The 26,774-nt window shown below is 43.9% G+C and overlaps 1 protein-coding gene across 1 annotated transcript in view; it reads right to left on the bottom strand.

Annotated features, from left to right (window-relative positions):
- Positions 1-3,997: 3,997 nt before the first annotated feature.
- The window catches only part of LOC147636196 (Peptidase M1 family protein), a 45,434-nt gene continuing 22,657 nt past the window's right edge, over positions 3,998-26,774 (bottom strand). The window contains exons 12-33 of the mRNA XM_086801626.1: positions 9,290-9,317; positions 9,110-9,196; positions 8,929-8,954; positions 8,689-8,752; positions 8,477-8,557; positions 8,189-8,236; positions 8,055-8,073; positions 7,898-7,902; positions 7,755-7,766; positions 7,609-7,665; positions 7,371-7,480; positions 7,156-7,236; positions 6,878-7,064; positions 6,643-6,791; positions 6,389-6,527; positions 6,163-6,309; positions 5,992-6,073; positions 5,663-5,838; positions 5,430-5,540; positions 5,241-5,357; positions 5,046-5,117; positions 3,998-4,629 (exon numbers count right to left, since the gene is read on the bottom strand). Of these exons, the coding sequence (XP_086657752.1) occupies positions 4,549-4,629; positions 5,046-5,117; positions 5,241-5,357; positions 5,430-5,540; positions 5,663-5,838; positions 5,992-6,073; positions 6,163-6,309; positions 6,389-6,527; positions 6,643-6,791; positions 6,878-7,064; positions 7,156-7,236; positions 7,371-7,480; positions 7,609-7,665; positions 7,755-7,766; positions 7,898-7,902; positions 8,055-8,073; positions 8,189-8,236; positions 8,477-8,557; positions 8,689-8,752; positions 8,929-8,954; positions 9,110-9,196; positions 9,290-9,317 (1,879 nt within the window). The 3' untranslated portion in view covers positions 3,998-4,548. The remainder of the gene's footprint in view (positions 4,630-5,045; positions 5,118-5,240; positions 5,358-5,429; positions 5,541-5,662; positions 5,839-5,991; positions 6,074-6,162; positions 6,310-6,388; positions 6,528-6,642; positions 6,792-6,877; positions 7,065-7,155; positions 7,237-7,370; positions 7,481-7,608; positions 7,666-7,754; positions 7,767-7,897; positions 7,903-8,054; positions 8,074-8,188; positions 8,237-8,476; positions 8,558-8,688; positions 8,753-8,928; positions 8,955-9,109; positions 9,197-9,289; positions 9,318-26,774) is intronic.

Genomic DNA, 26,774 nt, shown 5'->3' with positions numbered 1-26,774 from the left:
AAGCTGAAAGTTCTGTGAGAAAGGCATCCTCCTGGTCCTGAGTCCACTTCCTAGAGCTGGTAGGGCGTTCAGGCTTTCGTTCGTGGCCCTGAACAATCTCCCTGAGTCCCTTGTGTGTGAACCAGACCTTCATCTTAGCCTCTAGTGATCATAGTTTGTACCATTGAGCTTGTCCTCCTTGTTCGTGCAGGGGGGGACCCATGTCTGCCTCAAAGAAGCTATGTCTCAAACAACCTCTATAGCTAAGCAATGCACGTGCTTCTCTCAAAGCACCTTTACACAGGATCCAACTAGGGAGGCCTAGTAGCCCCCTCTAAAGATGCAATCTGGACAGCACCAAAAGAAACCCAAAAAACACACCATCGAGAACCTCCTACAGGAAGAGGGAGATGAGCTAATGTACCACTTGTCTGATGCACTTATTGAATCTACAGCTAGACCTCCTCCCCACTTGCCTTTGTAGAAGAGAACGCATCCTGGGGGTTGGCCGACAGCAGTTGGAGAGCTTGTAGAGCAAAAAACACAGCTAAGAAAGAAGAAACGCAACCACTGTTTGAAGGATCTACAACCTGGAGAATCTAGGGAAGCAAAAAATGGAGAGAAGCAGATTGTGCAACAGCCAAAGCCTAGGCCTATGATACCATGAAAGAATGTGCACAAGCCGAAGCAAATAAACATGAGAGAAAGATTGCAAGCAAGAACTAGAGCTTTATTAGCTTGAGGTTACAGAGTACAAGAGCCAGCAAATAGGGCAGTGAATGATGATTAAATGAATAAAAGAGAGCAACTCTTATATTCTTGTGCATGAAGCAGTCGGCTGTAGGAAACAGGCCGACAGGACTCCACGACAGCATAAATAGAGATGCAATATTTTAACACTTAGCTCACACGAACCGAAGCTCTGATACCATAAAGAGAATTTGGGGGAGACGGAGAGCTTAAGTTCCTTGCAAGAAAACACACACAAGAGAGTGCAAGGCACAAGAGAGATAGATGGCTAAATTTTCTTCCATCTTCTTCTCTTCTCTACAACCATACAACTAAAAGGTAAGAGTACATACATAAAGGAAAAGTACTCTCCTATAATAATATACAATAACTATGCCATAACCCATAACTCTAGCACTCCAAAGTGCCATGGAAGGGTTTCCTCCTAGCCAAGATTTTAGCCCATACATTGAGTTTGGGGAACCCTTGGCCACAGAGCTCTAGATGGACTTTCATGGAGATGCAGGCCCACAGCTTTAGCCCAACTTTTGGGCATGGATTTACAACCAACCTATTACTGGCTTGAGATCACCTTAGGCCAACCCTCCCACAGTTAGTTTCGATAGCCACCGAGAAGAAGCTTCGACAACCGTTGATTTTAAACCCCCTGCTCCGTTTACCTAGTGATCACATGGTAGGCGCTCAGCCTCATATATCTTGGGGAGCTTTGAGCAAAGACCTGCTAGGTCTCTTTGGATTGGCTTACATTTAAACTTCCTCCACTAGCTCAGGTCGGAGACTTGACTAGGATTCGAGGCAAAGACAAACTCAGCCTCGACATTGACTCTTATCATTCCTCCAAAGTGGTTGACCAAGAGCTTAGTGTTGGAAGACGACAGCACCCCGATCCCTAATCCTCTTTCCCTGCAGTGACTGGGAGTGTTTACAAGGCATGATATTCTCATAGCAATTCATGGCACGAACAAGAGCTCCGCATTTTTCGATTGGACCTCATCACAAATTAGTGACATCAGTCCCTCTTGGAGGACTTCAAGGGATGTGCACGTTATAGAGGGTGAGGATGATCGGACTCCATGGAAATGAGTGGCATCCAACCAAGGTGGCCAAGGAGAGGCTCTGGCATTTATGGATTTGGGAGAGCCGGCCCATCGGCACCTAATAGGGACTCAATAGAGGGACCTTGTGTGATCTTGCAAACGAGGAGACTCTGGGTACCTATTCTTTGCATACACCAACCTTAAGATACAAATGCCCAAAGGTCGAGGACACTTCGACAACAAGACAATGGCAATCTCAAGGCCTCTCACCGCGCTCTTAGAATTCAAGAAGAGGCTCTGAAACAGTTTTCGACCTCCAAGGATCACCCTATTTTTGTGGTAGTGGTATTATTACATGGAGCATTGTGGCTTGGGCCACTCAGGCCGATGGGTCATGGCTTGAGGAAGGTAGGGTTCAAGTCTCTCAACTTCACATCTCGATAGTGGTCACTATTGTTCGAGCTAGAGATGAGAGATCTATAGCGTCTGGAGAACTCGATTCAACAAAGCCATTGAAGGCACCCACACTTTGGCCATCAAGACCATCTAGCTCAACATCATTCATATCCTCCACAAACAATGGGGGAACTTCAAGGTGGTTTTAACCGTATGCAAAAGCATAGGGAGGCTTTGGCGACCTCGTCCTTTTCTCACAGATAGGGGTGGTAGTCCACTTGGCACTACAGACCACCTATGTGTTTATTCCCTCCCCCACCCCTTGTATAAGATCCTCCTCATATAGGAGCCAGCGAAAGAATAAGTGCCTCCTTCCCCCTTATTTCGTTCTTTAATCCTCGCTTGTACCTAGCCTTTGAGGATGCTTCTTTTTTGTTAACTAATAGAAGGACCTTCTTTCCGGGAAAAAAAAATAACAAAGATCTACTATGTTCTATACCCCTTTTTTTTTGTAAAGCATGAGAAATTTGGAAAATTGACAACCGTTCAAATAGAAGTTCTCTATTCTTCAAATGGTTAGTCACTCTAAAAGGGTAAAATCATTCCGTACAATGTTAAAAGGAATAAGAAAAAAATACTTTTTTAATGACATAACTCATGCAATAAATAGTCATGTATAAAAAGAATATCAAATTTCGTTGGAAATTATATCAGTTTGCCTCCGTCACTACCTCATGTAATGATAAAGGATAACCCTAAGCGTATATAAACTAACTGAGTACTTATCATAAGGGCTCCCCACAAAAAAGCATTGAACTTTTAGGAAATCTCAAAATTTTAGCCAAAAACGATGCTTGCCACTGAGATCCACTACCATGTAAAAACTTAAACCATATAACATCAACAAAATTTCACATGCGGCTTTAAGAGTGGGTTCACACGGAATTCAAGCATGCTGGGGCTTACCTATGCAAGTGCTTTGGTGTCACCGAGAAGACTTCTGACATCTGCATAAACTAGAAAGTCTTGCAGCCCTAGAAATCTAAACAAGCCAATCAGTTGAGACCCACAAAAAGAGGAAATTGTTAGGTGTCAAAAGAGATGAAGCAAGACTTGCACAAGGCCGTCAGCAACATTAATGCGGTGGTATGAGAGCGCACATAATTAGAGGTCACAGAAGACATCAAGGAAAACAAAATTAGGCAATAATTAAAGGCCTTTCAAATTGATGTGGATGTGTTACCAACAGGATGATACATGGATGGAGAAGTAGTACTTGAAACTGTACCAATCATTGACTAAGAGCTACTAATTGCCAAAAGCTTCACAAGGTACACATGCAGTAATAAATAATTGTGCCAAATTCTATGAGAATGGGATCCAAATTAAGTCAAACTCACTCAAGGCACAAAAGATGTGGATTACAAATAAATCAACTCCCATGCAACTGGAGCATAAGCCTACAAATTTAGCCAGAAGCAAAGCAGCTCAAAAAGAAGACGAGTCGACAACCTAAGATTTTTGTTAGTTCTCAAGCCAATACAAAAACAAAACCCAAACCCTACTTGAACTCGCCATCACAAATCTACTAACTAAATGGTTAGTAGGATGTTTTCTTGAATGTTTTCTTTTGCTACAACTTGGATTTAGTTCAAGGACGATATGGACTTTTTGCTAAGTTTGGGTCTCATGGGCCATTTTCGCCTTCTGCAAAAGTCAAATGTCTCTCTCTCTCTCTCTCTCTCTCTCTCTCTCTCTCTCTCTCTCTCACACACACACACACACACACACACAATGCGCATGTGTGCATTCTGTAGCATACCCTAAAACCCACCTTCAACCAAGGTTCTTGCATTCCAAACATCAACACATCTATAGATCTTTTTTCTCAGATCATCTTGTAGCGTATCATCTGGATCTTCTTTTCCTTCATGTAGAACTTAAATAGCTATGTTCCTTTGTTTTCACACTCACAGAATACACCTTTGCACTTCTTAGGGTGTTACACAAACTCCAGTGAGTCACCACTGCAGCTCGTCCCATCTGGTCACACAGACCCTTGACGGTGTATAGCCACCCTTGGCACAGAAAATTAGAAGCTGAGGTAGTGCACTACAAAGAAAGCTCAGATGTAGAAAATTAGTTCTAATGGTCTCTTCTTATATACGTTTGAAACCACCATTCACATAGAAATGTAGCAGCAACCAGCATCCTTATGGCATTATCGATGACTTCCTGTAAACACTGCTTTTAACAATCCCTGTTTATAAGTCCACTGCCTCATTTTATAGCAGAATTTCCATCACTCACTACTCCAAAGGGCCACATGTAGATAGCACATACTCCATGTAGCCAAGCCCTTTCCGCAACATCAACTTTTCTAGATTCAAGCCGCCAAACTCTTTGATGCGATTTCATAAACATTATCTGAGATACCATCTGCCTTCGCAATGCGTTCTAGTTGTTCCTGCAAGAAAATGAACGAGAAGAGATTTCTCTATAAGCGCCTGCCTTTTTTTTTGTGTGTGTGTGTGTGTGTGTGTGTGTGTGTGTGAGAGAGAGAGAGAGAGAGAGAGAGAGAGAGAGAGAGATTTCCCACCAAATCTTTCTCTAACAGTTGTCAGGCTAAAAATGAGAATGATTACTTAGTCCTGTCTTTTACGAAGGCAGGCCAAAAACAGCAAGATTGGCAGCACAGTCTGCCTTACAAAGATTTGCTACGATGTGTCATGAAGTGGTACATGTGAAGCTTAAATTAATGGAGCGGAAAAGAATGGAGGTGGCAGCGTGTTGTGTTCATGTGCAGGCGCACACACACACACAAAGAGAGAGAGAGAGAGAGAGAGAGAGAGAGATAGAGAGAGAGAAAGAGAGAGAGAGAACCTTTGCAAGCTCTTGCCTACAAGTATCAAATTTCTTCCACTTGGAAAAAGATGAAACCATCCGAGACGCAACCTGAGAAATCAAAAGTTCAGATCAAGGAGAATGGTGTAATTGCTAGCACATGCTAAACATTTCATCCCAAAAAACTAGTAGTTGCTAAGAAATTCTTCCCACTAATATCACCATGGTTTCTACCTGGGGATTAATCTTGTCCAGCTGCAACACCATGTCACCAAGAAATTGATAACCTGAACCATCTTTTGCATGGAAATTAACTGCAGATCCACAAAACCCTCCGACAAGTGCATAAACCTGTGGTGCCAAAAAGTTAATATAAGAATCAAGCACTCCGTAACACGCCTAACACACATATAGAGGGCATACCTTATTTGGATTCTTCATATCAAAAGCAGGATGATCTAGCAGGTTTTTCACATTCTTCACATTGCCCGGAATGTCTGACATAGCTTGCAAAGCAAGCCATTTGTTGATAACCTGCATACAGACAAACAGCAGCACCAGTTTTGATTCCCGCCAGCATTGAAACAAGCCAGAGATTTTCATAAAACAGTAAATCCCACACTCGCTCTCTACAAAGCTTTGCTTCTTTATCTTACCAAAGAGTCTCTTTTCCATTGCTCGTAAAACTTGGACAGCACTTCAGTACGCAATTCCCCAGGATTTTGAGCAATGGCTGCCAACGCTGCAATCTGTTCCGTCATGTTCGTTGCTGCCTTGTACTCATTCAAGGCCAGATCTGTCGTCTCGGGCTCATTCAAAGATGCAAGGTAGCCTGTTCACCCACGAAGGAAAAGGAAACCTTAGAAAATAGAAATATCTGATGGAAACACAAAGGCAAAAGCCATCCCAGTTACCTAAGGAAAAAGAAATCTTAGAAAATACAAATTTCTGATGGAAACACAAAGACAAAAGCCATCCCAGTTACCTAAGGCAACGTTCTTCAAAGCCCGTCTTGCCATACTTTCATGATCGAAAGCATATGCCTCATTGCTACGATTAGCATTTATCTGCACAATAACACATCACATCACATCCATCAAGGGTAAGCAGAAAACCCAGAGGTTACACCCAAAGGTTTGAAATATCCAGCACATACTGCATCAAGAAACTCTTGGCGCAAGCTTGAGGCAATCTCCTTTACAACAAAACGACGGACTGTGTGAACTGCATCAGGATCAGCCACTTCCATCAAATCCATCAATTCACTTTCTGCCGGGAGGGTTATTGCCTTTGCAACAAATTCCTGCACAAAAAGATTGCATTTATCATTGCAGAGAAAGGGCTGCTTGGAAGGAATCAATTTAGATTGCAAACACATTTACCTTGTCTAAGGTTGAGTCACAGAGAATGCTGCGCAGTCCATTGACAAATCCATTATCAATCACTAGCTTCTTGTCATTCTGCACAGAGCTGACTAGGGAAAGGATCAGCTTCCTTCCCATGGTTTGTCCTGCTTCCCAACTGCACAATAAGGATATCAGTTAAACAAAGTTTTACAGCACACACAGGGCAATCTTATGGTAATATGCATCTTTTGAAGGACCAATGGGTAAAACTGAGGTACTAGACTACAAACCGGTTAAACTCATCTGAGTCATGAGCTAAAAGGAAGAGAAGGTTCTCGTCAGTGATATCAGAGACTAGTCGCACAGGTGCGCTGAAGCTACGAAGCAGAGAAGGAACCGGCTGTTCAGGAATATCCATGAACACAAACTGCTGTTCTGCCTGAAATCAATCCGTAGTACTTGCCACTGTAACATATCCTTGAACAAAAGGCATACAAGGTAAGAAGTAATCTTTACAGGTCAGACCTTTTCCACGCGAAGAACCACTGTCGTTGTGCCATCACCACTTTCGCTCTTAAGCGACTTCAATGACTCTCCATCATAAACGGAAGTAAGGAGTAAATCTTGCCCTTGATTACCCAATAACCCAACAGCCAAAGGTATCAACATCGGTTCCTTACTGGGTTGCCCAGGAGTAGCCGGTATTTCCTGTCTGCATGAGAGAAAATTGTCAGCCAATGGATAAAAGCATCATTCAGACTAGCCCTACTAAGTCACATGTTCAGATTGTAGGGTGTACGCACCGACATGTCAATTGGAATGTGTGAGCGGCAGGATCATATGAAGTGCGGACAGTCAGGACGGGGGTTCCAGACTGAGAATACCTGCTCATAAGATTCACTCCAGTCAAAAACTAAACCAACAACTTATATGAAGAGAGTTCAAAAACTAAACCAACAACTTATATGAAGAGAGTAGGTCTCCCTTGAAGCAATTATAAGATAGAACTTATACATACCATAATCCAAAGTTTGCCAAATTTGCACTATTGGCATCTCGCATTGCAGCAAAAAAATCGTCACATGTCACCGCCTGGCCATCATGACGCTTGAAATAAAGGTCCATCCCCTACATGAAAATAAGTACAAAGGTATCAAAACTCAGCTTTCTCTTGCTGCATCCAGGTCAATTTTATAGCATGTTGATTCCAAGGTTTCGAGGGACTCAAGTACAGTGATCATGGCTTCTAAAAATACCTTCCGGAATCCCTGTTTGCTAAGAAGAGTTTGATACATCCTAACAACCTCTGCACCCTAGCCACAGACAAGTAGATACTGAAATGATTAGACATCATTGATGAAACCACCATGGGAAAGCTTTTCTGCCTAGAAGCCCAGTATACCTTCTCATAGACCTGTGTCAATGGCCACCAGCACCGCCAAAGCATCACCAAATGAAACAAAAGAATAATATATTATAGAGCTGTACTCGAACATATATGAAGTTTGCAAAGGATCAACAAAAGCAAAAGTTAAAACCCCTTACCGTGACTGTTTTGACAATCAGCCATAAACCAGATTGTTATAGTGATAGCCAGTCCAAAAAAACAAGAGGTGAGTACCACAATACACTGAAGAAACAGTTAAAGAAATTCTGTATTGACTTCATGAGAAGAAAGTGGCGGATGCGGGCCCACTCTTACCTGTGTAGAAGTTATCCATCTGTCCAGGGCCAAAACCATAAGATATGAGCAAAACAACCTCAGTTAAAAAGCAACGACTCTGAAGAAGATAATCTACTTCATACTTCAGAACTTTCAGTTATCAGTTCTCGTACCTTTATGTATGAATGAGGCCTGACAGGGTGAGCCATTGGACCTGCATCCTGCAGCCATCAAAGCAGAAGAGTATGAATGTACACTGCCTACATCTACACATGCCCTGCCTTCTTCAGCAATCGTGGATTTGACACAAGCCAGGAGAGAGGTGAAGTTACGGCCATTGAGGGCATTGATGGGAATGCCTATGATGGATGTTCCCATGTAGACTCATTGATGGGAATGCCTAAGATGGATGTTCCCATGTAGACTCAGCCAAAAGTAGAACATTGAAAGTAGGCACATACCTGTGGAAACTGAGATATGCGAAGTCGCACCACATCAGCTATGCGCTTTACAGCTCGGCTACCCATGTCGGAGGAGAACTCCTGTAGATATAACGCAATCAAATCTTTCAATCTCCTTACGATCAAGAAGATATGTTTCCTTATTTTTGTTCGGCGGCCCGGGGTCAGGGAATTTATGTGTTACATTTGCTAGGTTTAGTGAATCAAATTACCTGATCTCTGAAGACAGTGAGCCCCTCCTTTAGGCTCAATTGGAACCAATCTCTGCATGTAACCCTACAATCATCAACATACGCAACCCTCTGTAAGCTGTAATGGACTCCACAAACTCATTGAACAAGAAATTGGAACCAAGCTCAGGAAGCCACAAATATACTCATAAGCCATAGCCAATACTAACAAGAAAAGAACATATGCCAGGCCCCAATTGAAAACACAGCACCATAGCATACCTGTTACCAGTCCAATTATGGAAGTACTGAGGTCCAATAGCAAAAAGCCGAATGCCACATACAACCAAAGACCAGTAAGCATACATCAATACAGATCATATATAAGGCAATGTATCCATAACTAGTAAAACCTTTTGGGAAAAGCTTCTAAATAAAAGAGTAACCAGCCCATTATACCAACCTCATGACCGATAACACCAAGGATTGCAGCATAATCAGCATCACTAGCAGTCTCTGGAGAAGCCAATACTAGTCTAGAATTGAAAATCTGGGAAAAAATAAGGATGCTTGTTTGAGTCGCTAAACAAAACAAACACTAGTTCCCCAACATTTTAACTTGGAGATAGGCAAAAAAGCTTACATTCAAACTTTTGTTCTCCATAGCACCCCTGGCACACGGAGAAACCAAACGGCAATCAGGACAATGAAAATTGTTAGTGCCAACAAACATTAAATAGCATCACAGCTTAGAGTCAATTAGAATCATTACTAACCACAGTAAATTGCTTCCCAAATCCCTGTTGCGTACCTAATATTAATCCTAGGGCCTCATTTGGCAATGTTAAGGGAGCCTTGAGATTACGGAAAGCAGGCTGATAGAGGTGGCTAGGGTTAATTAATAAATCCATGTATACCGACTGGCTATTTATGATTGGATTGGTTTTTATCGCAACACTAGTCACTTATCATTATGGCTTGACAATTGATCTATGGCTAGACCAAGAGGTGTCATACTCTTGCCGTGGACACGACAGCTCACAGATAGTCTTGCCAACAGCCTATACGGGCAAGCACTAGTGGTATGGGACGCCAAGATATGTTTTGAGTGAGCCTTAGCCCCTAGCTCGAGGGAGGTTTCAGATGCAGATGACCTGTCATGTGCACAGTGGGTATCTACCGTGTGCTATACGCATGCAAGACTAGTTTCGAGGCTTGGGGAAGCTTGGAACTAGGCAGGCTGATTGACGAGCTGAGTTAGGGATATACTAACGGGCGGGCACCCAAGTATGGACGGGCGGGCACCCAAGTGTGGACGCCGGATGACCGGCCAAGAGCCTATAAAAGGGTGGCCAAGGTTAGTTATTGTAATATAGAGAGTCTCGCGAGTTTGTGAGAGCTCTATGGTCTCGGAGCCTGGATCTAGTGCAGACGTGCACCTGCTTTATGCAGCTGAGGCCGGCAGCAATCTCGAGGCCCGCCGAGGGCAGCTTCGTGGCGGTATGGGACGTCGCGAGGAGGAGATTGGTCGGTACGTCAACCTAGTTAGCTCAGCTCATGGCTCGGTGGGGACAGCCAAGACTGTGGGCTCGCCCACGGCTGTCATGGTTGGGAGGTGAGTCAGGCCTGCACCCCCTTGCTTTGTTGTTTGTTGTTCGTTTGTTTGCAGGATTCGAGTTTCGAACCAAGGTCGATCACGAGGGGATCCGTGGGGATTTGACAGTGGTATCAGAGCATACCTCGTGAACGAGCAAGTCGGTAGGTAGAGAAGAAGGGGTCGAAGAACGGTATGTGTTAAAAAACTTGCTGTTTTTTCTGTGCATACTGCAGGGTGGCGTGAAGCCCAGCTACCGGCAACAACCGACGGCAGGCAAGGCGCCGGCAGGACGACTCGCGCGGGCGGATGGTGACGATTGCATGCGCCCGCGCGGGCTAATCCAGGCGCCAGGAGGGAAGCGAAGAAAAAAAACACGTAAGGAAAGCATCGTTTTTAGTGCTTTCGTTTTTGTTTCTTTTAGGGGAGTTTACTTTTTTTTAAAGGTTTAAAAGTCCTCCCCTCTCTAAGGTTTCCAAGGTTTTTATTTTTTATTTTTTTAAGACAAGAGAATATATATATCCATATATATATATATATATATATATATATATATTAAAATCATAGTTGTTTCTCGTACGCGTACGAACCTATTCGTACGTACGAGTCGTACGGTACGATACCGTACGATATCGTACGGTACGAGTTAGGTTCCCCCCCCCCCAAAATTTTTTTTCCCTTGAAAAAAAATTCCAAATGCTTAAAAAAAATAGAAACCCTGCTTTACGAAGATCCCAAATGCTCGCAATACTTCGCAACTTTCGTGTCCACTCAGTATTCCATATGGAGTTGTGGAGAGACCTAAAAAATCTGGCGAGGTAGACTGGTAGTGTACACTTGATTGGTAGGATGAGAGAATCTTGCTACATCACTTGGGGATCCCTGGTATAGGTAGGCTAGACAATTAGATTCTCAAGTTATGCACAAGGGAGAACATTTGGACATGGCCATTTTGATCTAGAGAGGAGTCCCTAAACTTATCACCCTAGATGCACTCCTCGTATTTGTGCAAGGACGGTCCCTTAGTCATAAACGCTACACTAGGAGACCTTTGGTATTGCATTACCCATCCAGGTTCTTTTTTGGAGACAATCGGGAGATCCAACTGGGAGAGACACATATCCATGTACTGGTTTCTCAAGCACTGTAGAATCCTCCCCTCCCAACCTTCCCTCACATTCAAGCTTGAAGCTCCATAGCTTGTAAGTGTAAAAAATAAAAACCGTATTTTATCGTACCGTATCCCAAAATTTCATATCGTACCGAATATTCCCGTACGGTATCGTATTTTCGTACCGTGACAACTATGATTAAAATATATATATATATTTATATTTATATTTATATATATATATATATTTATATTTATATTTATTTATTTATTTATTTATTTATTTATTTATTTATTTATTCACGAAAAAAAACACAAAAGCTAAAGCTAAAGCTAAGCCTAGCTTTTCGAGTTTTTTTGGGCTTTTGGGAAACCTTTATAAACCCCTCTAGTGGGCTTCTTGCCACACATCTCTCAAGTTCTCGAGTTCTCGAGTTCTCAAGTTTTCAAGCTCTCAAGCTCGCTCGCACTTTTGTTGTGCAAAGATCGAATTTTCTCTTCACGTACCCTCTTCGCGATGTCGACCCAAGAATCAGAGTTGGAGCCCCTCGTGGAACGCGAAGGCTTGCCGGCTACGGAAGGCACTAATGCCGATCTTTTTGACGAGCTTGTGTCAAAATCAGATTTCCAAGAGTTCAAAGTAGCTCTCGAAGCTTCTTCGACGGAACGTCAGGCACAAATCGCAGCCCAGATGCAGGCTTTGCAGAACTCCATCGCTCTATTGACCACTACCCTCTCTACTTTCTCGGGAATGGATACCTTGGCTTCTGCTTTAGGCCCCAATATTACTCCGGAACCGTTCGGGGGCGAGCAAAAGCAGCGAACCAAGGAGATCGTGGACACTTGGCTACACAAGTGGCAAGTTCACTTTCAGTTTCATCCATATGATGATGGAAAGAAGTTACAGTTAGCAGCAGGTTTCCTGTCCGGCAAAGCTTTGCTTTGGTGGACTTGGGCACAATTTGAAGATATTTTCAAGAAAGAATTCCTCAAGAAAGAGGATGATTATGATGTTGTTGCCCGGTTTTCAGCTTTGACCATGACCTCGCAGCACCTCACTTATGAGGTCTACCTCCAGAAGTTTCGTGACTTGCAGATGAAAGCTACAAAGATGGATCCCACTACTCTGTTGGGATTTTTCGTAGCTGGTTTACCAGACTCGTACCGATTACAGGTTAAAAATAACAAATGTAAAACTTTGGACGAGGCCATTCATTCAGCTCGTATCTATGATGATACGATGGTCTCTTCCAAGTCGAAACCCGTTTTACCGAGCAGGAAAACAAGCATAAAAGAAAATTCTACGCACCTATGGCTGACGCGACTGAAGGCAAGTCTTCGGACCAACCTTCGAAGAATTCCAGTTCGACACCAGCGAAGAAGAAACAACTCCTTAGGGCTTTCAAGCTCAAGAAGGAAGGACGTTGTTTTATCTGCGAAGAAAAAGGACACATGCGTAACGAGTGCCCAAAGCAAAAGGGTACCAAGTCAAACGCAGGACCCAAGCCAAAGGCAGCTAACCAGTTGTCTTTGACAGGTACGTCAATTACTGTACTCTCTCGCCCTAGTACTTGTTCTGATTGTCTGTTCAATTCTAAGATATTTGGCATGCATGATCTTCTTCGAGTTTATGGAGAAGTGAATGGCCATAAAATTCACATTCTGTTAGACCCTCGCAGTTCGCATAACTTTGTTAACTACAAACTTGTGCAGAAATTGAGTCTTGATACGACACTCATCGACCATACCTATGAGGTACGTCTACCTGCGGGCAGACAAGTTTGGGATCGCAAGGTGGAGATGCTTCCAATCCAGATTCAGGACTACAAAGATACTCTGGAATGCTATGTTATGCATCTGGAAAATGTAGACTTGTTATTAGGGATTGAGTGGTTTAAGACTCTTGACGTCCAGATAGATTGGTCTAGTCATATTTTTTCTTTTCAGCATAGGGACACCAAGTATAGTATTTTAGGTGATTCCTTCAGGAACCTCTTCTAAATACAATTGATTTTGGAAATATAATGAATTCTTCTTTGTATAACGCTTTCCATTGTGTATTGATTCCACTTTCTTCTTTTCTCATCTCTTCCATGGATGTGAATGAATTAAGTGTGTTTGAAAGCAAAGAATTACAGAAGATACTTGATTCGTTTCAAGATGTATTTCCTAAGGAATTGCCATCGGGTTTACCACCTGAACGGGCAGTAGATCATCGTATTGACTTGATCCCTGGTGCTCATCCTGTGAGTATTCCACCTTATCGGATGAGCCAAGCTGAGGAAGATGAGTTGACTAAACAACTCGAAGATTATTTGAGGATGGGTCAGATCCGTCCAAGTAAATCACCTTGGGGTGCACCTGTGTTGCTTAGGAGAAAGAAGGACAATACTTGGAGAATGTGTATAGATTACAAAAGATTGAACAAGCTGACAATTAAGAACCGTTATCCTCTCCCTAGACCAGATGACCTAATTGACCGGTTAACAGGAGCGAAATATTTCACGAAGATAGATTTACGTACTGGCTATCACCAGATACGTATTCATGAAAGACATGTCGAAAGAACCGCCTTTCGGACTAGGTATGGCCATTACGAGTTTCTCGTATTACCTTTTGGGTTAACCAATGCTCCAGCTACTTTCCAGCAAATGATGAACGATCTTTTTCGTGAACATTTGGAGAAATTTGTGGTGGTGTTCCTGGATGATATTTTGATATATAGCCGTACTCTTGAGGATCATGTCAAACACCTCACGATTGTCTTATCTATTTTAAGACAGAATCGACTATCTGCTAAGTTGAGTAAATGTGAGTTCTTTATGACCGACATCATTTACTTGGGACACAAGATCACTAGAGATGGATTGAGCATTGACTATGACCGAGTTCAGAAGGTTTTGGATTGGCCTATACCACGAACAGTGAAACAACTTCGTTCTTTTCTCGGTTTTGTAGTGTTTCTTCGGAAATCTGTACGGGAGTACTCTCAGCTCACACTACCGATGACCGACTTATTGAAAGGTCGTGGACGTAAGTCCAATCAGCCTATCACTTGGAATAACGATTTGGATATGGCCTTCAGACTTTTGAAAGATAAAGTCAAGGAAGCACCTATCTTAGCATTACCTCATCCTAGTCGGCCTTATGTTCTTGAAACTGATGCCAGTGACTATGCTATCGGGGCTGCTTTATTTCAAGATGGTAGACCGGTTGCTTTTGAAAGTAAAAAGCTAGACGACACTCAATCTCGTTGGCCAACCCTTGAGAAGGAGCTTTATGCTGTGATTCATGCTCTCAAGGTTTGGAGACATTATTTATATGGCTCCAAGTTTGTGGTATTGACTGATCATCAGTCAATCAAGTATGTGTGTGATGCGGATGATTTGAGAGGCAGAAAAGCTCGTTGGGCAGAGTTTAATGCAAGATTTTGATTTTGAGATCCGTTATCGGAAAGGGTCCATGAATAATATTGCAGATGCGCTTAGTCGGATTAGAGAGGTGAATACTTTGTCGTTCACCGAGATTTCTACTAACTTATTTCAGTCTCATTGAGAGGGCTTTGCAGGAGTGATAGTTTTTTTGGTCCATTTTGGCAGAAGATCCAGGACGGGAGCTCATTGATTGACCAAGACTCAGTGACTGCGCAGTCTACCATTCAGGCTGCAGGAGATCAGTGGATGATTCAGAATGGTTTACTATTCCGTAATGACAAAATTTGTGTACCACAGATCCCGGACATTAGGTCCAAGATTCTGAGGGAGTGTCACGACGCCCCTTCTGCTAGACACCCTGGGGTACACAGGACGTTATCATTAGTGAAACACACTTTTTATTGGCCGAAGATGAAAGGGTATGTAGAAGATTATGTTCTCAAGTGTCAGATTTGTCAGGCAAATAAAGCTGAACGCTTTAGACAGGCTGGGTTGTTGCAACTTGCATCCTTTGCAAATCCCAAGTAATAAGTGGGAAAGTATTTCCATGGATTTTATTACCGGATTGCCAAGAACACATCAAGGCCACGATTCTATTTGGGTTGTGGTAGATCGCTTGACAAAAATGGCTAGATTTTTACCGACCCGGAAGACTATTACAGCTACGCAATTAGCTCGGCAGTTTATCAAGCAATTGTTTAGACTGTACGGGTTGCCGCAGGACATAGTCAGTGATAGGGACTCTAAGTTTACGAGTGATTTTTGGAAACTTGTTTTTGAGAAGTTGGAAACAACTTTGAATTTGAGTTCCTTAGATCATCCTCAATCTGATGGCCAGACTGAAAGAGTGAATCAGATTTTGGAGGATATGCTTCGAGCATATGTATCCAAAAGACAGAGTTCATGGGAGGATTATCTTCCTATGTTAGAATTTGCATATAACAGTACTAAGCATACGAGTACAGGGTTTAGTCCTTTTCATGCTTATGTATGGTTTTCAACCAAGATCACCTGTTACAGTAGGATTCTTAGGACTTCAGCAAGATGCAGCACGTAATTTTTTGCAAGATATGCACGAAATGTTACAAGTTGCAAAGGAATCTATTAGAAGTGCTCAAGACCGAGACAGGTTTTATTCTAATAGACATCGTTCACCTAGAGAGTTCTCTGAAGGAACGATGGTGTATTTGCGAGTTCAGAAAGATTCCGAGACTTTACGGACAGGTAGATCTCCGAAATTATCCCCTAGATACTGTGGACCATTTCGTGTTACACGACGGATTGGTTCAGTTGCATATGAATTGGATTTGCCTTCTCATGTGAAAGTTCATCATGTATTTCATGTCAGTCGACTTAAGGAAATACTGGGTGGAGCAGATCAGTTAGTTACTCCTCAAGAAATTATAGATGTCCAGGACATGACATTTGTTCCGCACAAACCTGAAAAGATTCTTGGATTTCGTGAACGAAGATTGCGTCATACGCTTATCACGGAATACAAGATCAAGTGGAAGGATCGTGTTGAGGAGGACGCTACATGGGAGACATTGACTTCTCTTCAGAGAGATTACCCTGGCTTTTTAGTGAGCTCAGGAGTGAGCTCTTAGAGGAAGGGGAGTATGTCATGTGCACAGTGGGTATCTACCGTGTGCTATACGCATGCAAGACTAGTTTCGAGGCTTGGGGAAGCTTGGAACTAGGCAGGCTGATTGACGAGCTGAGTTAGGGATATACTAACGGGCGGGCACCCAAGTATGGACGGGTAGGCGGCCAAGTGTGAACGCCCGATGACCGGCCAAGAGCCTATAAAAGGGTGGCCAAGGTTAGTTATTGTAATATAGAGAGTCTCGCGAGTTTGTGAGAGCTCTATAGACGTGCACCTGCTTTATGCAGCCGAGGCCGGCAGCAATCTCGAGGCCCGCCGAGGGCAGCTTCGTGGCGGTATGGGACGTCGCGAGGAGGAGATTGGTCGGTACGTCAACCTAGTTAGCTCGGGACAGCCTTGAAGACTGTGGGCTCGCCCACGACTGTCATGGTTGGGAGGTGAGTCAGGCCTGCACCCCCTTCCTTTGTTGTTTGTTGTTCGTTTGTTTGCAGGATTCGAGTTTCGAACCAAGGTCGATCACGAGGGGATCCGTGGGGATTAGACACGACCATGGTTGGGTGATGATTTGCTTGCACCCTTCTATGTTGTTCAAACTAATCCTTGTGTTTAGCCTTTGTTTTAGGTGACCCTACAAGAGGTCACAATTGGTTTCAAAGCCCACTTAATCAGAGAGGCGGGAAAGCAAGAATTGTGTGGCTAATGTGTGCTTTTCAATCATGACTCCCAAACTCAAGTATTTCTCTCAAGCACCATATCTCTGTTTTGATCTTGGAAAGAAGTAGATGCTTTTCTAGGTTTTTGCTGGCATGATAGGATGGTTCAGCTATTGTGTGGCTCTCCACTTGTCATCATAGCCTTCTCTTTCCATTTGCACTCATGGGCGGCCCAAATCTATAAATTGGAGCCCTCTCTCTTCATTTGGAGAGGCTCTCTTGTTGCACACTAGCCTCTACCACCATTAGAGGCTGCCCTAATAATGGCTACTCTCTCTCTCTCTTGAAGGCTGCCCACAAAGTATACTGGCTATTGGGGACTGTTTGGAGGCTTCCATTGCGAAGGGATATTGAAGGCAAGGATATTTAATCATTTTATTCTAATTTCCAACCACTATACTTGTTGTACCAACCCTTGTACTTGTTGTACCAACCACTATACTTCTGTACCAACCATTGTACTTGTTGTATTGGCTGAATGAAGAGTTGAACCTGTTGTATCAGCTTTACTGCATGAAGACCCATGGTTTTATGGGAATAACACAAGGAGGTATGTGGATTATATTGTTGGCTCGGCATTTTTACAACTTGTGTTCCGGCTGAATTTAATGGTTGCCTCGTATTGGGCTCTGTTATGGCATTTGTGTATGGATAATCATGCATCTCCCATGGGGAGAGTAATGCCCTCAAAGGTTTGTACATGATATTCTCTCCTTGGGTAATAAAATACTCCAACGGGGGTCGACCCATTCTGGTCTCTATACAGTGTCACAGTCCACATATCTCTTTTCCAGTTTTGTGGATTAAGTGGCATACATTTAAGGTTGTGGCCAATTCCATTGTTTAATTGCATTAATGGTCAAATGTTTTGCAAAACCCCCGAAGCTATATATATATACATCAATGAATCCAAGAAAATGCCCAAATTCACCTTTTAGGAACGTGCATGTTATATACTCATGGTAGTCAACCCACAAGACTATATAACTATCAACTCCATTATGCATAGTATGGACTAGATACTACGACATCCCCACTACCGTCATCAGAGCCCAATAGTGGGTGCAGAACTCTGTATCAAGATATGCTCTCACACACGCACTCCACACACACATAAGAGCATATATTCACACAAAGCCCTTCGTACTGAGTTTCTGTCAAACCTCCGGAGATGCAGGGCAGACTCAACCATAATGAAGCCTAGCACTAAGGGAAGCAGCAAATAGAAAGAATTACTACAGCAAATAAGTAGTTGATATCCCTCATGTGTAGATTAACACATGGCAAAAACTGATCTAAGAAAAAAGACAACTTAGCCGCCCGAACCTTGGCCCGTGTCAAATCCCCACCGGATCTCCTCGTGATCGTTCCTGGTACGAGACTCGAATCCTGCGAACAAACAAACAAACAACAAGGGGGTGCAGACCTGACTCACCTCCCAACCATGACAGCCATGGGCAAGCCCACAGTCTTGGCTATCCCCACCGAGCAACGAGCTAAGCTAACTAGGTTGACGTACCTACCAATCTCCTCCTCGCGACGTCCCATACCGCCACGAAGCTACCCTCGCGGGCCTCGAGATTGCTGTCGGCCTCAGCTGTGTAAAGCAGGTGCGCGTCTGCACTAGATCTAGGCTCCAAGACCATAGAGCTCTCACAAATCTCGCGAGACTCTATTGACTAATGACTAACCTTGGCCACCCTTTTATAGGCTCTTGGCCGGTCATCGGGCGTCCACACTTGGGCGCCCGCCCATCCATACTTGGGTGCCCGCCCGTTAGTCTATCCCAAACTCGGCTCGCCAATCAGCCTGCCTAGCTCCAAGCTTACCCAAACCTCGAAGCTAGTCTTACGTGCGTGTAGCACACAGTAGATACACACTGTGCACATGACATACTCCCCTTCCTCTAAGAGCTCACTCTTGAGATCACTAAAAAAGCAGGGTAATCTCTCTGAAGAGTAGTCAATGTCTCCCATGTAGCGTCCTCCTCAACAAGATCCTTCCACTTGATCTTGTATTCCGTGATAAGCGTATTACGCAGTCTTCTTTCACGAATCCAAGAATCTTTTCAGGTTCGTGCGGAACAAATGTCATGTCCTCGACATCTATAATTTCTTGAGTAACTAACTGATCTGTTCCACCCAGTACTTCCTTAAGTCTACTAACATGAAATACAAGATGAACTTTCACATGAGAAGGCAAATCCAATTCATATGCAACTGAACCAATCCTTTGTGTAATACAAAATGGTCCACAGTATCTAGGGGATAATTTCGGAGATCGACCTGTTCGTAAAGTCTCGGAATCTATCGGAACTCGCAAATACACCATCGTTCCTTCAGAGAACTCTCTGGGTGAACAATGTCTATTGGAATAAAACCAAACTCGGTCTTAAGCACTTCTAATAGATTCCTTCGCAACTTGTAACATTTCCTACATATCTTGCAAAAAATTATGTGCTGCATCATGCTAAAGTCCTGAGAATCCTACTGTAGCATGTAATCTAGATTGAAAACCATACATAAGCATGAAAGGACTAAAACCTGTACTCGTATGCTTAGTACTGTTATATGCAAATTCTAACATAGGAAGATAAACCTCCCATGAACTCTGTCTTTTGGATACATATGCTCGAAGCATATCCTCCAAAATCTGATTCACTCTTTCAGTCTGGCCATCAGATTGAGAATGATCTAAGGAACTCAAATTCAGAGTTGTTTCTTAACTTCTCAAAAACAAGTTTCCAAAAATCACTCGTAAACTTAGAGTCCCTATCACTGACTATGTCCTGCGATAACCCGTACAGTCTAAATAATTGCTCGATAAACTATCGTGCTAGTTGCGTAGCTGTAAGAGTCTTCCGCGTCGGTAAAAATCTAGCCTTGATGTGTTCTTGACAATCCGGTAATAAAATCCATGGAAATACTTTCCCATTTATTACCTAGGATTTGCAAAGGATGCAACAACCCAGCCTGTCTAAAGCATTCAGCTTTACTTGCCTGACAAATTTGACACTTTAGAACATAATCTTCTACATACCCTTTTATCTTTGGCCAATAAAAAGTGTGTTTTGCTAACGATAGCGTCCTGTGTACCCCAGGATGTCCATCAGAAGGGGCATCGTGACACTCCTTAAGAATCTTGGACCTAATGTCCGAGATCTGTGGTACACAAATTTTGTCATTACGGAATAGTAAACCATTCCGAATCATCCACTGGCCTCCTGCAGCCTGAATGGTAGACTGACTAGTCATTGAGTCTTGGTCAATCAATGAGCTCCCGTCTTGGATCTTCTGCCAAAATGGACCAAAATAACTATCAATCTCAATGACTGAAATAAGTCAGTAGAAATCTCAGTGAACGACAAAGTATTCACCTCTCTAATTTGACTAAGCGCATCTGCAACACTATTCATGGACCCTTTTCTATAACGAATCTCAAATCAAAATCTTGCATTAATTCAGTCCAACGAGCTTTCCTTCCTCTCAAATCATCCGCATCACACATACTTGATTGACTGATGATCAATCAATACCACAAACTTGGAGCCATATAAATAATGTCTCTAAACCTTGAGAGCATGAATCACAGCATAAAGCTCCTTATCAAGGGTTGGCCAACGAGATTGAGTGTCGTCTAGCTTTTTTTTTTTAAAGTAACCGGTCTACCATCTTGAAATAGAGCAGTCTCGATGGCATAGTCACTGGCATCAGTTTCAAGAACATAAGGCCGACTAGGATCGGGTAATGCTAAGATAGGTGCTTCCTTGACTTTATCTTTCAAAAGTCTGAAGGCCATAGTCGTTATTCCAAGAGATAGGCTGATTTGACTTACGTCCACGACCTTTCAATAAGTCCGTCATCGGTAGTGTGAGCTGAGAGTACTCCCGCACAGATTTCCGAAGAAAAACAACAAAACCCAGAAAAGAACGAAGTTGTTTCACTGTTCGCGATATAGGCCAGTCCAGAATCTTCTGAACTTGGTCATAGTCAATGCTCAATCCATCTCTAGTGATGTTGTGTCCCAAGTAAATGATGTCTGTCATAAAAAACTCACATTTACTTAACGGTTCTTAATGGTCAGCTTGTTCAATCTCTTGTAATCTATACACATTCTCCAAGTGTTGTCCTTCTTTCTCCTAAGCAACACAGGTGCACCCCAAGGTGATTTACTTGGACGGATCTGGCCCAACCATCCTCAAATAATCTTCGAGTTGTTTAGCCAACTCATCTTCCTCAGCTTGGCTTGTAAGGTGGAATACTGACAAGATGTGCACCAGGGATCAAGTCAATACGATGATCTACGGCCCGTTCAGGTGGTAAACCCGATGGCAGTTCCTTCGGAAATACATCTTGAAACGAATCAAGTATCTTCTGTAATTCTTTGCTTTCAAACACACTTAATTCATTTACATCCATGAAGGGATGAGAAAGGAAGAAAGTGGAATCATATTTCCAAAATCAATTGTATTTACAAGAGGTCCCTGAGAGGAATGAATACAATCACCTAAAATACTATACTGGATGTCTCTATGCTGAAAAGAAAAAATATGACTAGACCAATCTATCTGGACTTGACGAGTCTTAAACCGGTACGAGACTCGAATCTTGCGAACAAACAAACAAACAACAAGGGGGTGCAGGCCTGACTCACCTCTCAACCATGAGAGTCGTGGACAAGCCCAGTCTTGGCTGTCCCCACCGAGCCACGAGCTGAGCTAACTAGGTTGACGTACCGACCAATCTCCTCCTCGCGACGTCCCATACCGCCACGAAGCTACCCTCGCGGGTCTCAAGATTGCTACCGGCCTCAACTGCGTAAAGCAGGTGCACGTCTGCACTAGATCCAGGCTCCAAGACCATAGAGCTCTCACAAATCTCACGAGACTCTATATGACTAATGACTAACCTTGGCCACCCTTTTATAGGCTCTTGGCCGGACATCGGGCGTCCACACTTGGACGCCCGCCCGTCCATACTTGGGTGCCCGGCCGTTAGTCTCTCCCTAACTCAGCTCGCCAATAAGCTTGCCTAACTCCAAGCTTCCCCAAACCTCGAAGCTAGTCTTGCGTGTGTGTAGCACACGGTAGATACACACTGTGCACATGGCAGCCTGCGCCCCTCCGCCTCTTTGCCTATTTCGCCGCCATCCTTCCTCCACCGTTGTTCGCCCCTGCCTCTGCCCACCCTTCTTCCTCCCGCTGTTGTCTCCTGTTTGCATTGATTCGCCTCCTCTCATTCCTACGCCTCATCCCTCTGCACAGCGCCACCTCTCCCCCGCCTCGTCTCTCTGCGCAGCCCTTCCTCCGCCCAACTTCGCCTGTGTGTCCAACCATCTTCCCCTCCGCCTTGCTTCCCTTTCCTTTTTGCTTTTCCCTTTTCCACCCTCCCTTCTTTTCCTCCGCCTCTTTACCTACCTCTTCCCCTTGGTTCAGATTGCTCCTCGATTAGCATCATGGCTAATCATTCTCCCTCGGCCGGACGAACCATTGTTTTTTTGTCGAAGCCGAGCTCGCGGTCCTCTTTACCGAAATCGAGATACTTGCAAGATTCACAGGGTGAGGTTCAGATTGAGCCCGATAAGATAAGGGGTATTGCTTCATATTTTTATCGGTCTTTGTTGACTGCAGAGGTGCCCTCTCCTCCGAGAGATGTGGCACGGCAAAAAGTTTGGGAGTGCATGCCCAGGCTCATTGAAGATGCTATGTGTTCTTCCCTGGATGTCCCTTTCTCGAAGGATGAATTCCTTCACGCACTGCATGCTCTTTCCACTGGTTCATGCCCAAGGGATGATGGTCTTTCTCTTGCCTTCTTTATTCTTTTTTGGGATCATATTGGAGATACTATCACTGTTTCCCTTCAGGAAATGTAGATGTCCGGTAAGATGCTGCCATATCTCACGGAGGGGCTGATTCACCTTATCCCCAAGAGTGGGAGACAAGACTGACATCAAGCAATGGAGGCCCATCACTCTCCTTGGATCTGCATATAAGATCTTAGCTAAAGCCTTGAGTATAAGGTTGCAGCCAATTCTCCAAAGGACTATCCATGATACACAGAATGAGTTCCTCCAAGGAAGGAGTATATTTGATAGCCTGCTTTTACTAATCTTTTGGTCCTAGCTACCAAATTAGTCAACCTAACCCCCTAGATTATTAACTCATAAGTCACTTATTGTCACTTATAAGAATTAGCCCTAACATCTTCTCTTTCTGGAAAGCTGTCGAGTGGGCAAAGTCTAGTCAGTAGCCTCTTGCCATTCTTTTGCTTGATTTTGAAAACGCTTATGACAGAGTGGATTCGGATTTTTTGCAGGGCACTATGGCACACATGGGGTTTTCCCAAAACTGGATCAGAGGGGTGTCCTGCCAATAAAGGGAGGCTCATAGCACTGTTTTAGCTTGTGGGGGACGCGGCGAGCGTTTTCAGATTTCCCGTTCAGTAGTAAGGCAAGACTGTCCCCTCGCCCCTTTATCGTACCACATTGTAGCTGAGGCTATGAGCAGGTTTGTTTGGGCTGCCCTTCGTGTTGTGGGTCTCAGGCTGCCTTTATGCACGAAGGAAGAGTTTTTGGACTCTGAGTTAGCAGATGATACGGGTTGTTCCTTGAGGCTTCACATGCTTGTTTATGTGCAGCCTTGGAGGCCCTTTGTTTGGCAGCAGGAGCTACTATCAATTGGCATAAATCATTTGGTTTTTGGATCAGTGATTCTCCTATTGCAGATTGGGGTACAGATGATGGTTTTACTTGGATTGAGAGGATGCTCTGCTAGATACATTGGTTGTCAGGTGGGCGTTGACATCTCCCCTGCACAACAGTTTGCTCCTGTCATGACCCTGTGAAAATGGAACAGCACAAGTGTGGGCATGGTGGTTGGTGAGCAAAATGAATATTAAATGATTCATATTTGGGGTGCCCGGACAAATGGTATGATGTGTGGACAACCTCAAGTGTGAAGGGGGACCAAGGACATTAATATTTTTAATGTTTGAACCTTGGGGTGGCCCCTATGCATAAGTGACGTTTAATAAGTTGATAAACCTTAGAAAGGGCCACTAGGATATATTTGGAGAAAGGGGCAACTCCACTTTTGGAGGTACACGCCTCTCTCATCTCTCTCTCTTGCTTTTGGGAAAACGTGTAAGCTATGTGCGTGGAGAAGGAGAGAAACCCTGTCGACTGGCTGCATAGAGGTGGTAGCTGTTGGTTTTTGTTTGTGTGAAGAGCAAGCCGTACAGAACAGGCCGTACAGAACAGGCCGTACAGCGCAGGTGGAAGCTGCCCGTACAGAGCTGTACGACAGCAGGTACAGTGGTCCGACTGCTGCAAGTTCAGGCGGCGCTGACAGGGACGAACAGCAGGTACAGTCTGTGCAGGCGACGACCATAGTACAGACAGCAGGCGGCTGTAGGTTCAAGCGATTGCTGTACGACAGCTGACACAAGCAGCAGTTGCATGTACAGAACTGTACGGACAGGTACAGCAGAGTACTACAGTACTGTACGAATTGGTACAGTGGAGTACTGCTGACCTGTACATACAGGTACTGGCAGGTACAGTCCTGAATAGTAACAGGCGGTGCAGCTCCAGCTGCAGGCGGTGCTTTATCAGAGCATTGTTGGTGCATCAGTCAAGTGGTTGCAGGGAGGAAAGTACAGACAGTCTTTTGGCAAGTACAGACTGGTACAATCAGTCCCACAGGTGCAGAACCATGCATTGAATTGGTAAGCTCTGAACTTGTCAATCTTTCTTTCTTTCCACTGGCTTACGTCTGCTGCAGAGTTGTGTTATCTGGCCCCTTGTGAGAGGAGGGTATGGCAGTTTGAAAGGTGGAAACAGAGATTGGTCAGTGGATGTATGTTTGAACTGAGTTGAGACCATGTTCATGGAACAGCCAGATGTATGCTCAAGGCTGCCTTGCTGAATTGTCTTGGTTGACTAGAGGGAAGCACAGTGTGTTGCTTTTGTGGGACACAGATCTGCGTGTGAATCCTCTGTGCTAAGGTCTTGAGGGCTGCCAGATTGGACATGCAGGTTTATGCAGGTTTTATTTTTCCTGGACTGCCTTTGTTGTACTCAGAAATACATTTCCTTGAATTTGAATAAAGAAATACCGAAAGGGGCGCCAAGCTTTGGGGCCAACAGGTGTCGATTTCCTTTCAGTTTTGGGGCATTCTAGCTAGCTCCAATTAATCTTGTTATTTATTGGACTACAATTGGAAGGGTGACTGCTAGTCTACCGCACTTTGGTTTCTACCAGAGGCCGGTTTCAAGGTTCCGTTGCCGGGACCCATCATCAACTTTCTTAAGGGGGTGAGCTCATGGTTGACTCGAGGAAAGTCATTGCTGAAAAATTCAGCAACATGTCAGACACAATGAAGTACAAGCCAAATGATAGTGACCCCTAAAGGATAAGTGTTCACATGTCCGGCCATAAATGTGCCGGGTGGACCAAAACACTTATAAACTGCATATAAGTGAAACTGAACTAAACTGGGGGAAAAAACCTCCACTAACTGAAGTAAAAAGTGCCCCAGTAACCTACTGATGATCACTAGCACTCCTCTGGGTGCATACACAGCATAAAACCCAACAAACCCCCCTGGAGTGATATGTGATCACTGTACATCATCCACCAAAAGGAAACAAATTCAAAGCATTGCGGAATGCTTCAAATTTCGGACGTGGTAATGCCTTGGTGAAGATGTCGGCCACATTCTAATCTGTAGGACAGTAGATCAGACTGATATCTCCTGCCTGGAGTCTCTCCCGAACAAAATGATAGTGAATCTCAATGTGTTTCGTGCGAGCATGAAACACAGGATTCCTGGCCACAGCAATGGCACTCTGACTATCAGTATAGATAGGTGTAGGCTCCTCCACTGAAATATCCATATCAGTCATAAGACGACGCAGCCAAACACACTCAACAGTAGTAGGGTAGGCTGCTCTATACTCTGCCTCACAAGATGAAGTGGCCACTGTGGTCTGTTTCTTGCTTAGTCAAGAAATGCATGAAGCGCCAAGGAAGAAACAATTCCCACTAGTGGAATGTCTGGTATCAAAATCACCAGCCCAATCTGAATCACTGTAAGCGTGTAACTGCATGTCACCCCCCTCAGGATAAAGCAAACCAAGAGACGAGGTACCCTGCAAATAACGGAATACACGCTTCACAGCTTGCCAATGTGACAACCGTGGGCTGTGCATGAATCTGCTCAACTGAGAGACTGCATACTGAATATCTGGCCTTGTATTACACAAGTATATGAGGCACCCAACAGCCTCAGCATATGTAGTGGCATCAAAGGAAACACTGTCATCTTGTAGTGACAGTTTCATCCCAGGCTCCATAGGAGTACTAATAGGCTTGCAATCCTGAAATTTAAACTTCTCCAGAAGTTTAGCAACATAACGTGATTGCAACAACCCAATGCCTCTGTTATCCTGCACAAACTGAATGCCCAAATAGTAATGTACAACGCCCAAGTCAGACATGTCAAATGTCTGTTGCAGTATCTCCTTAAAAGCTGCAATTTTGTCATCATTTGATCCCATGAGCAAGAGATCATCCACATAAAGACTGATGACCAGCAGATCTGTCTCTTCTTTCTTCACATACAAAGTGGCCTCTGATGGACTGTTCACAAATCCCTGAGTGAGTAGAAAA

Source organism: Cibotium barometz, chromosome 8 (genome assembly GCF_041138505.1).
Source record: "Cibotium barometz isolate CiBa-2024 chromosome 8, ASM4113850v1, whole genome shotgun sequence".
Lineage (NCBI taxonomy): Eukaryota > Viridiplantae > Streptophyta > Polypodiopsida > Cyatheales > Cibotiaceae > Cibotium > Cibotium barometz.
Note: the sequence above shows the minus strand (reverse complement) of the source record. Positions and strands in the feature narration are given on the sequence as shown.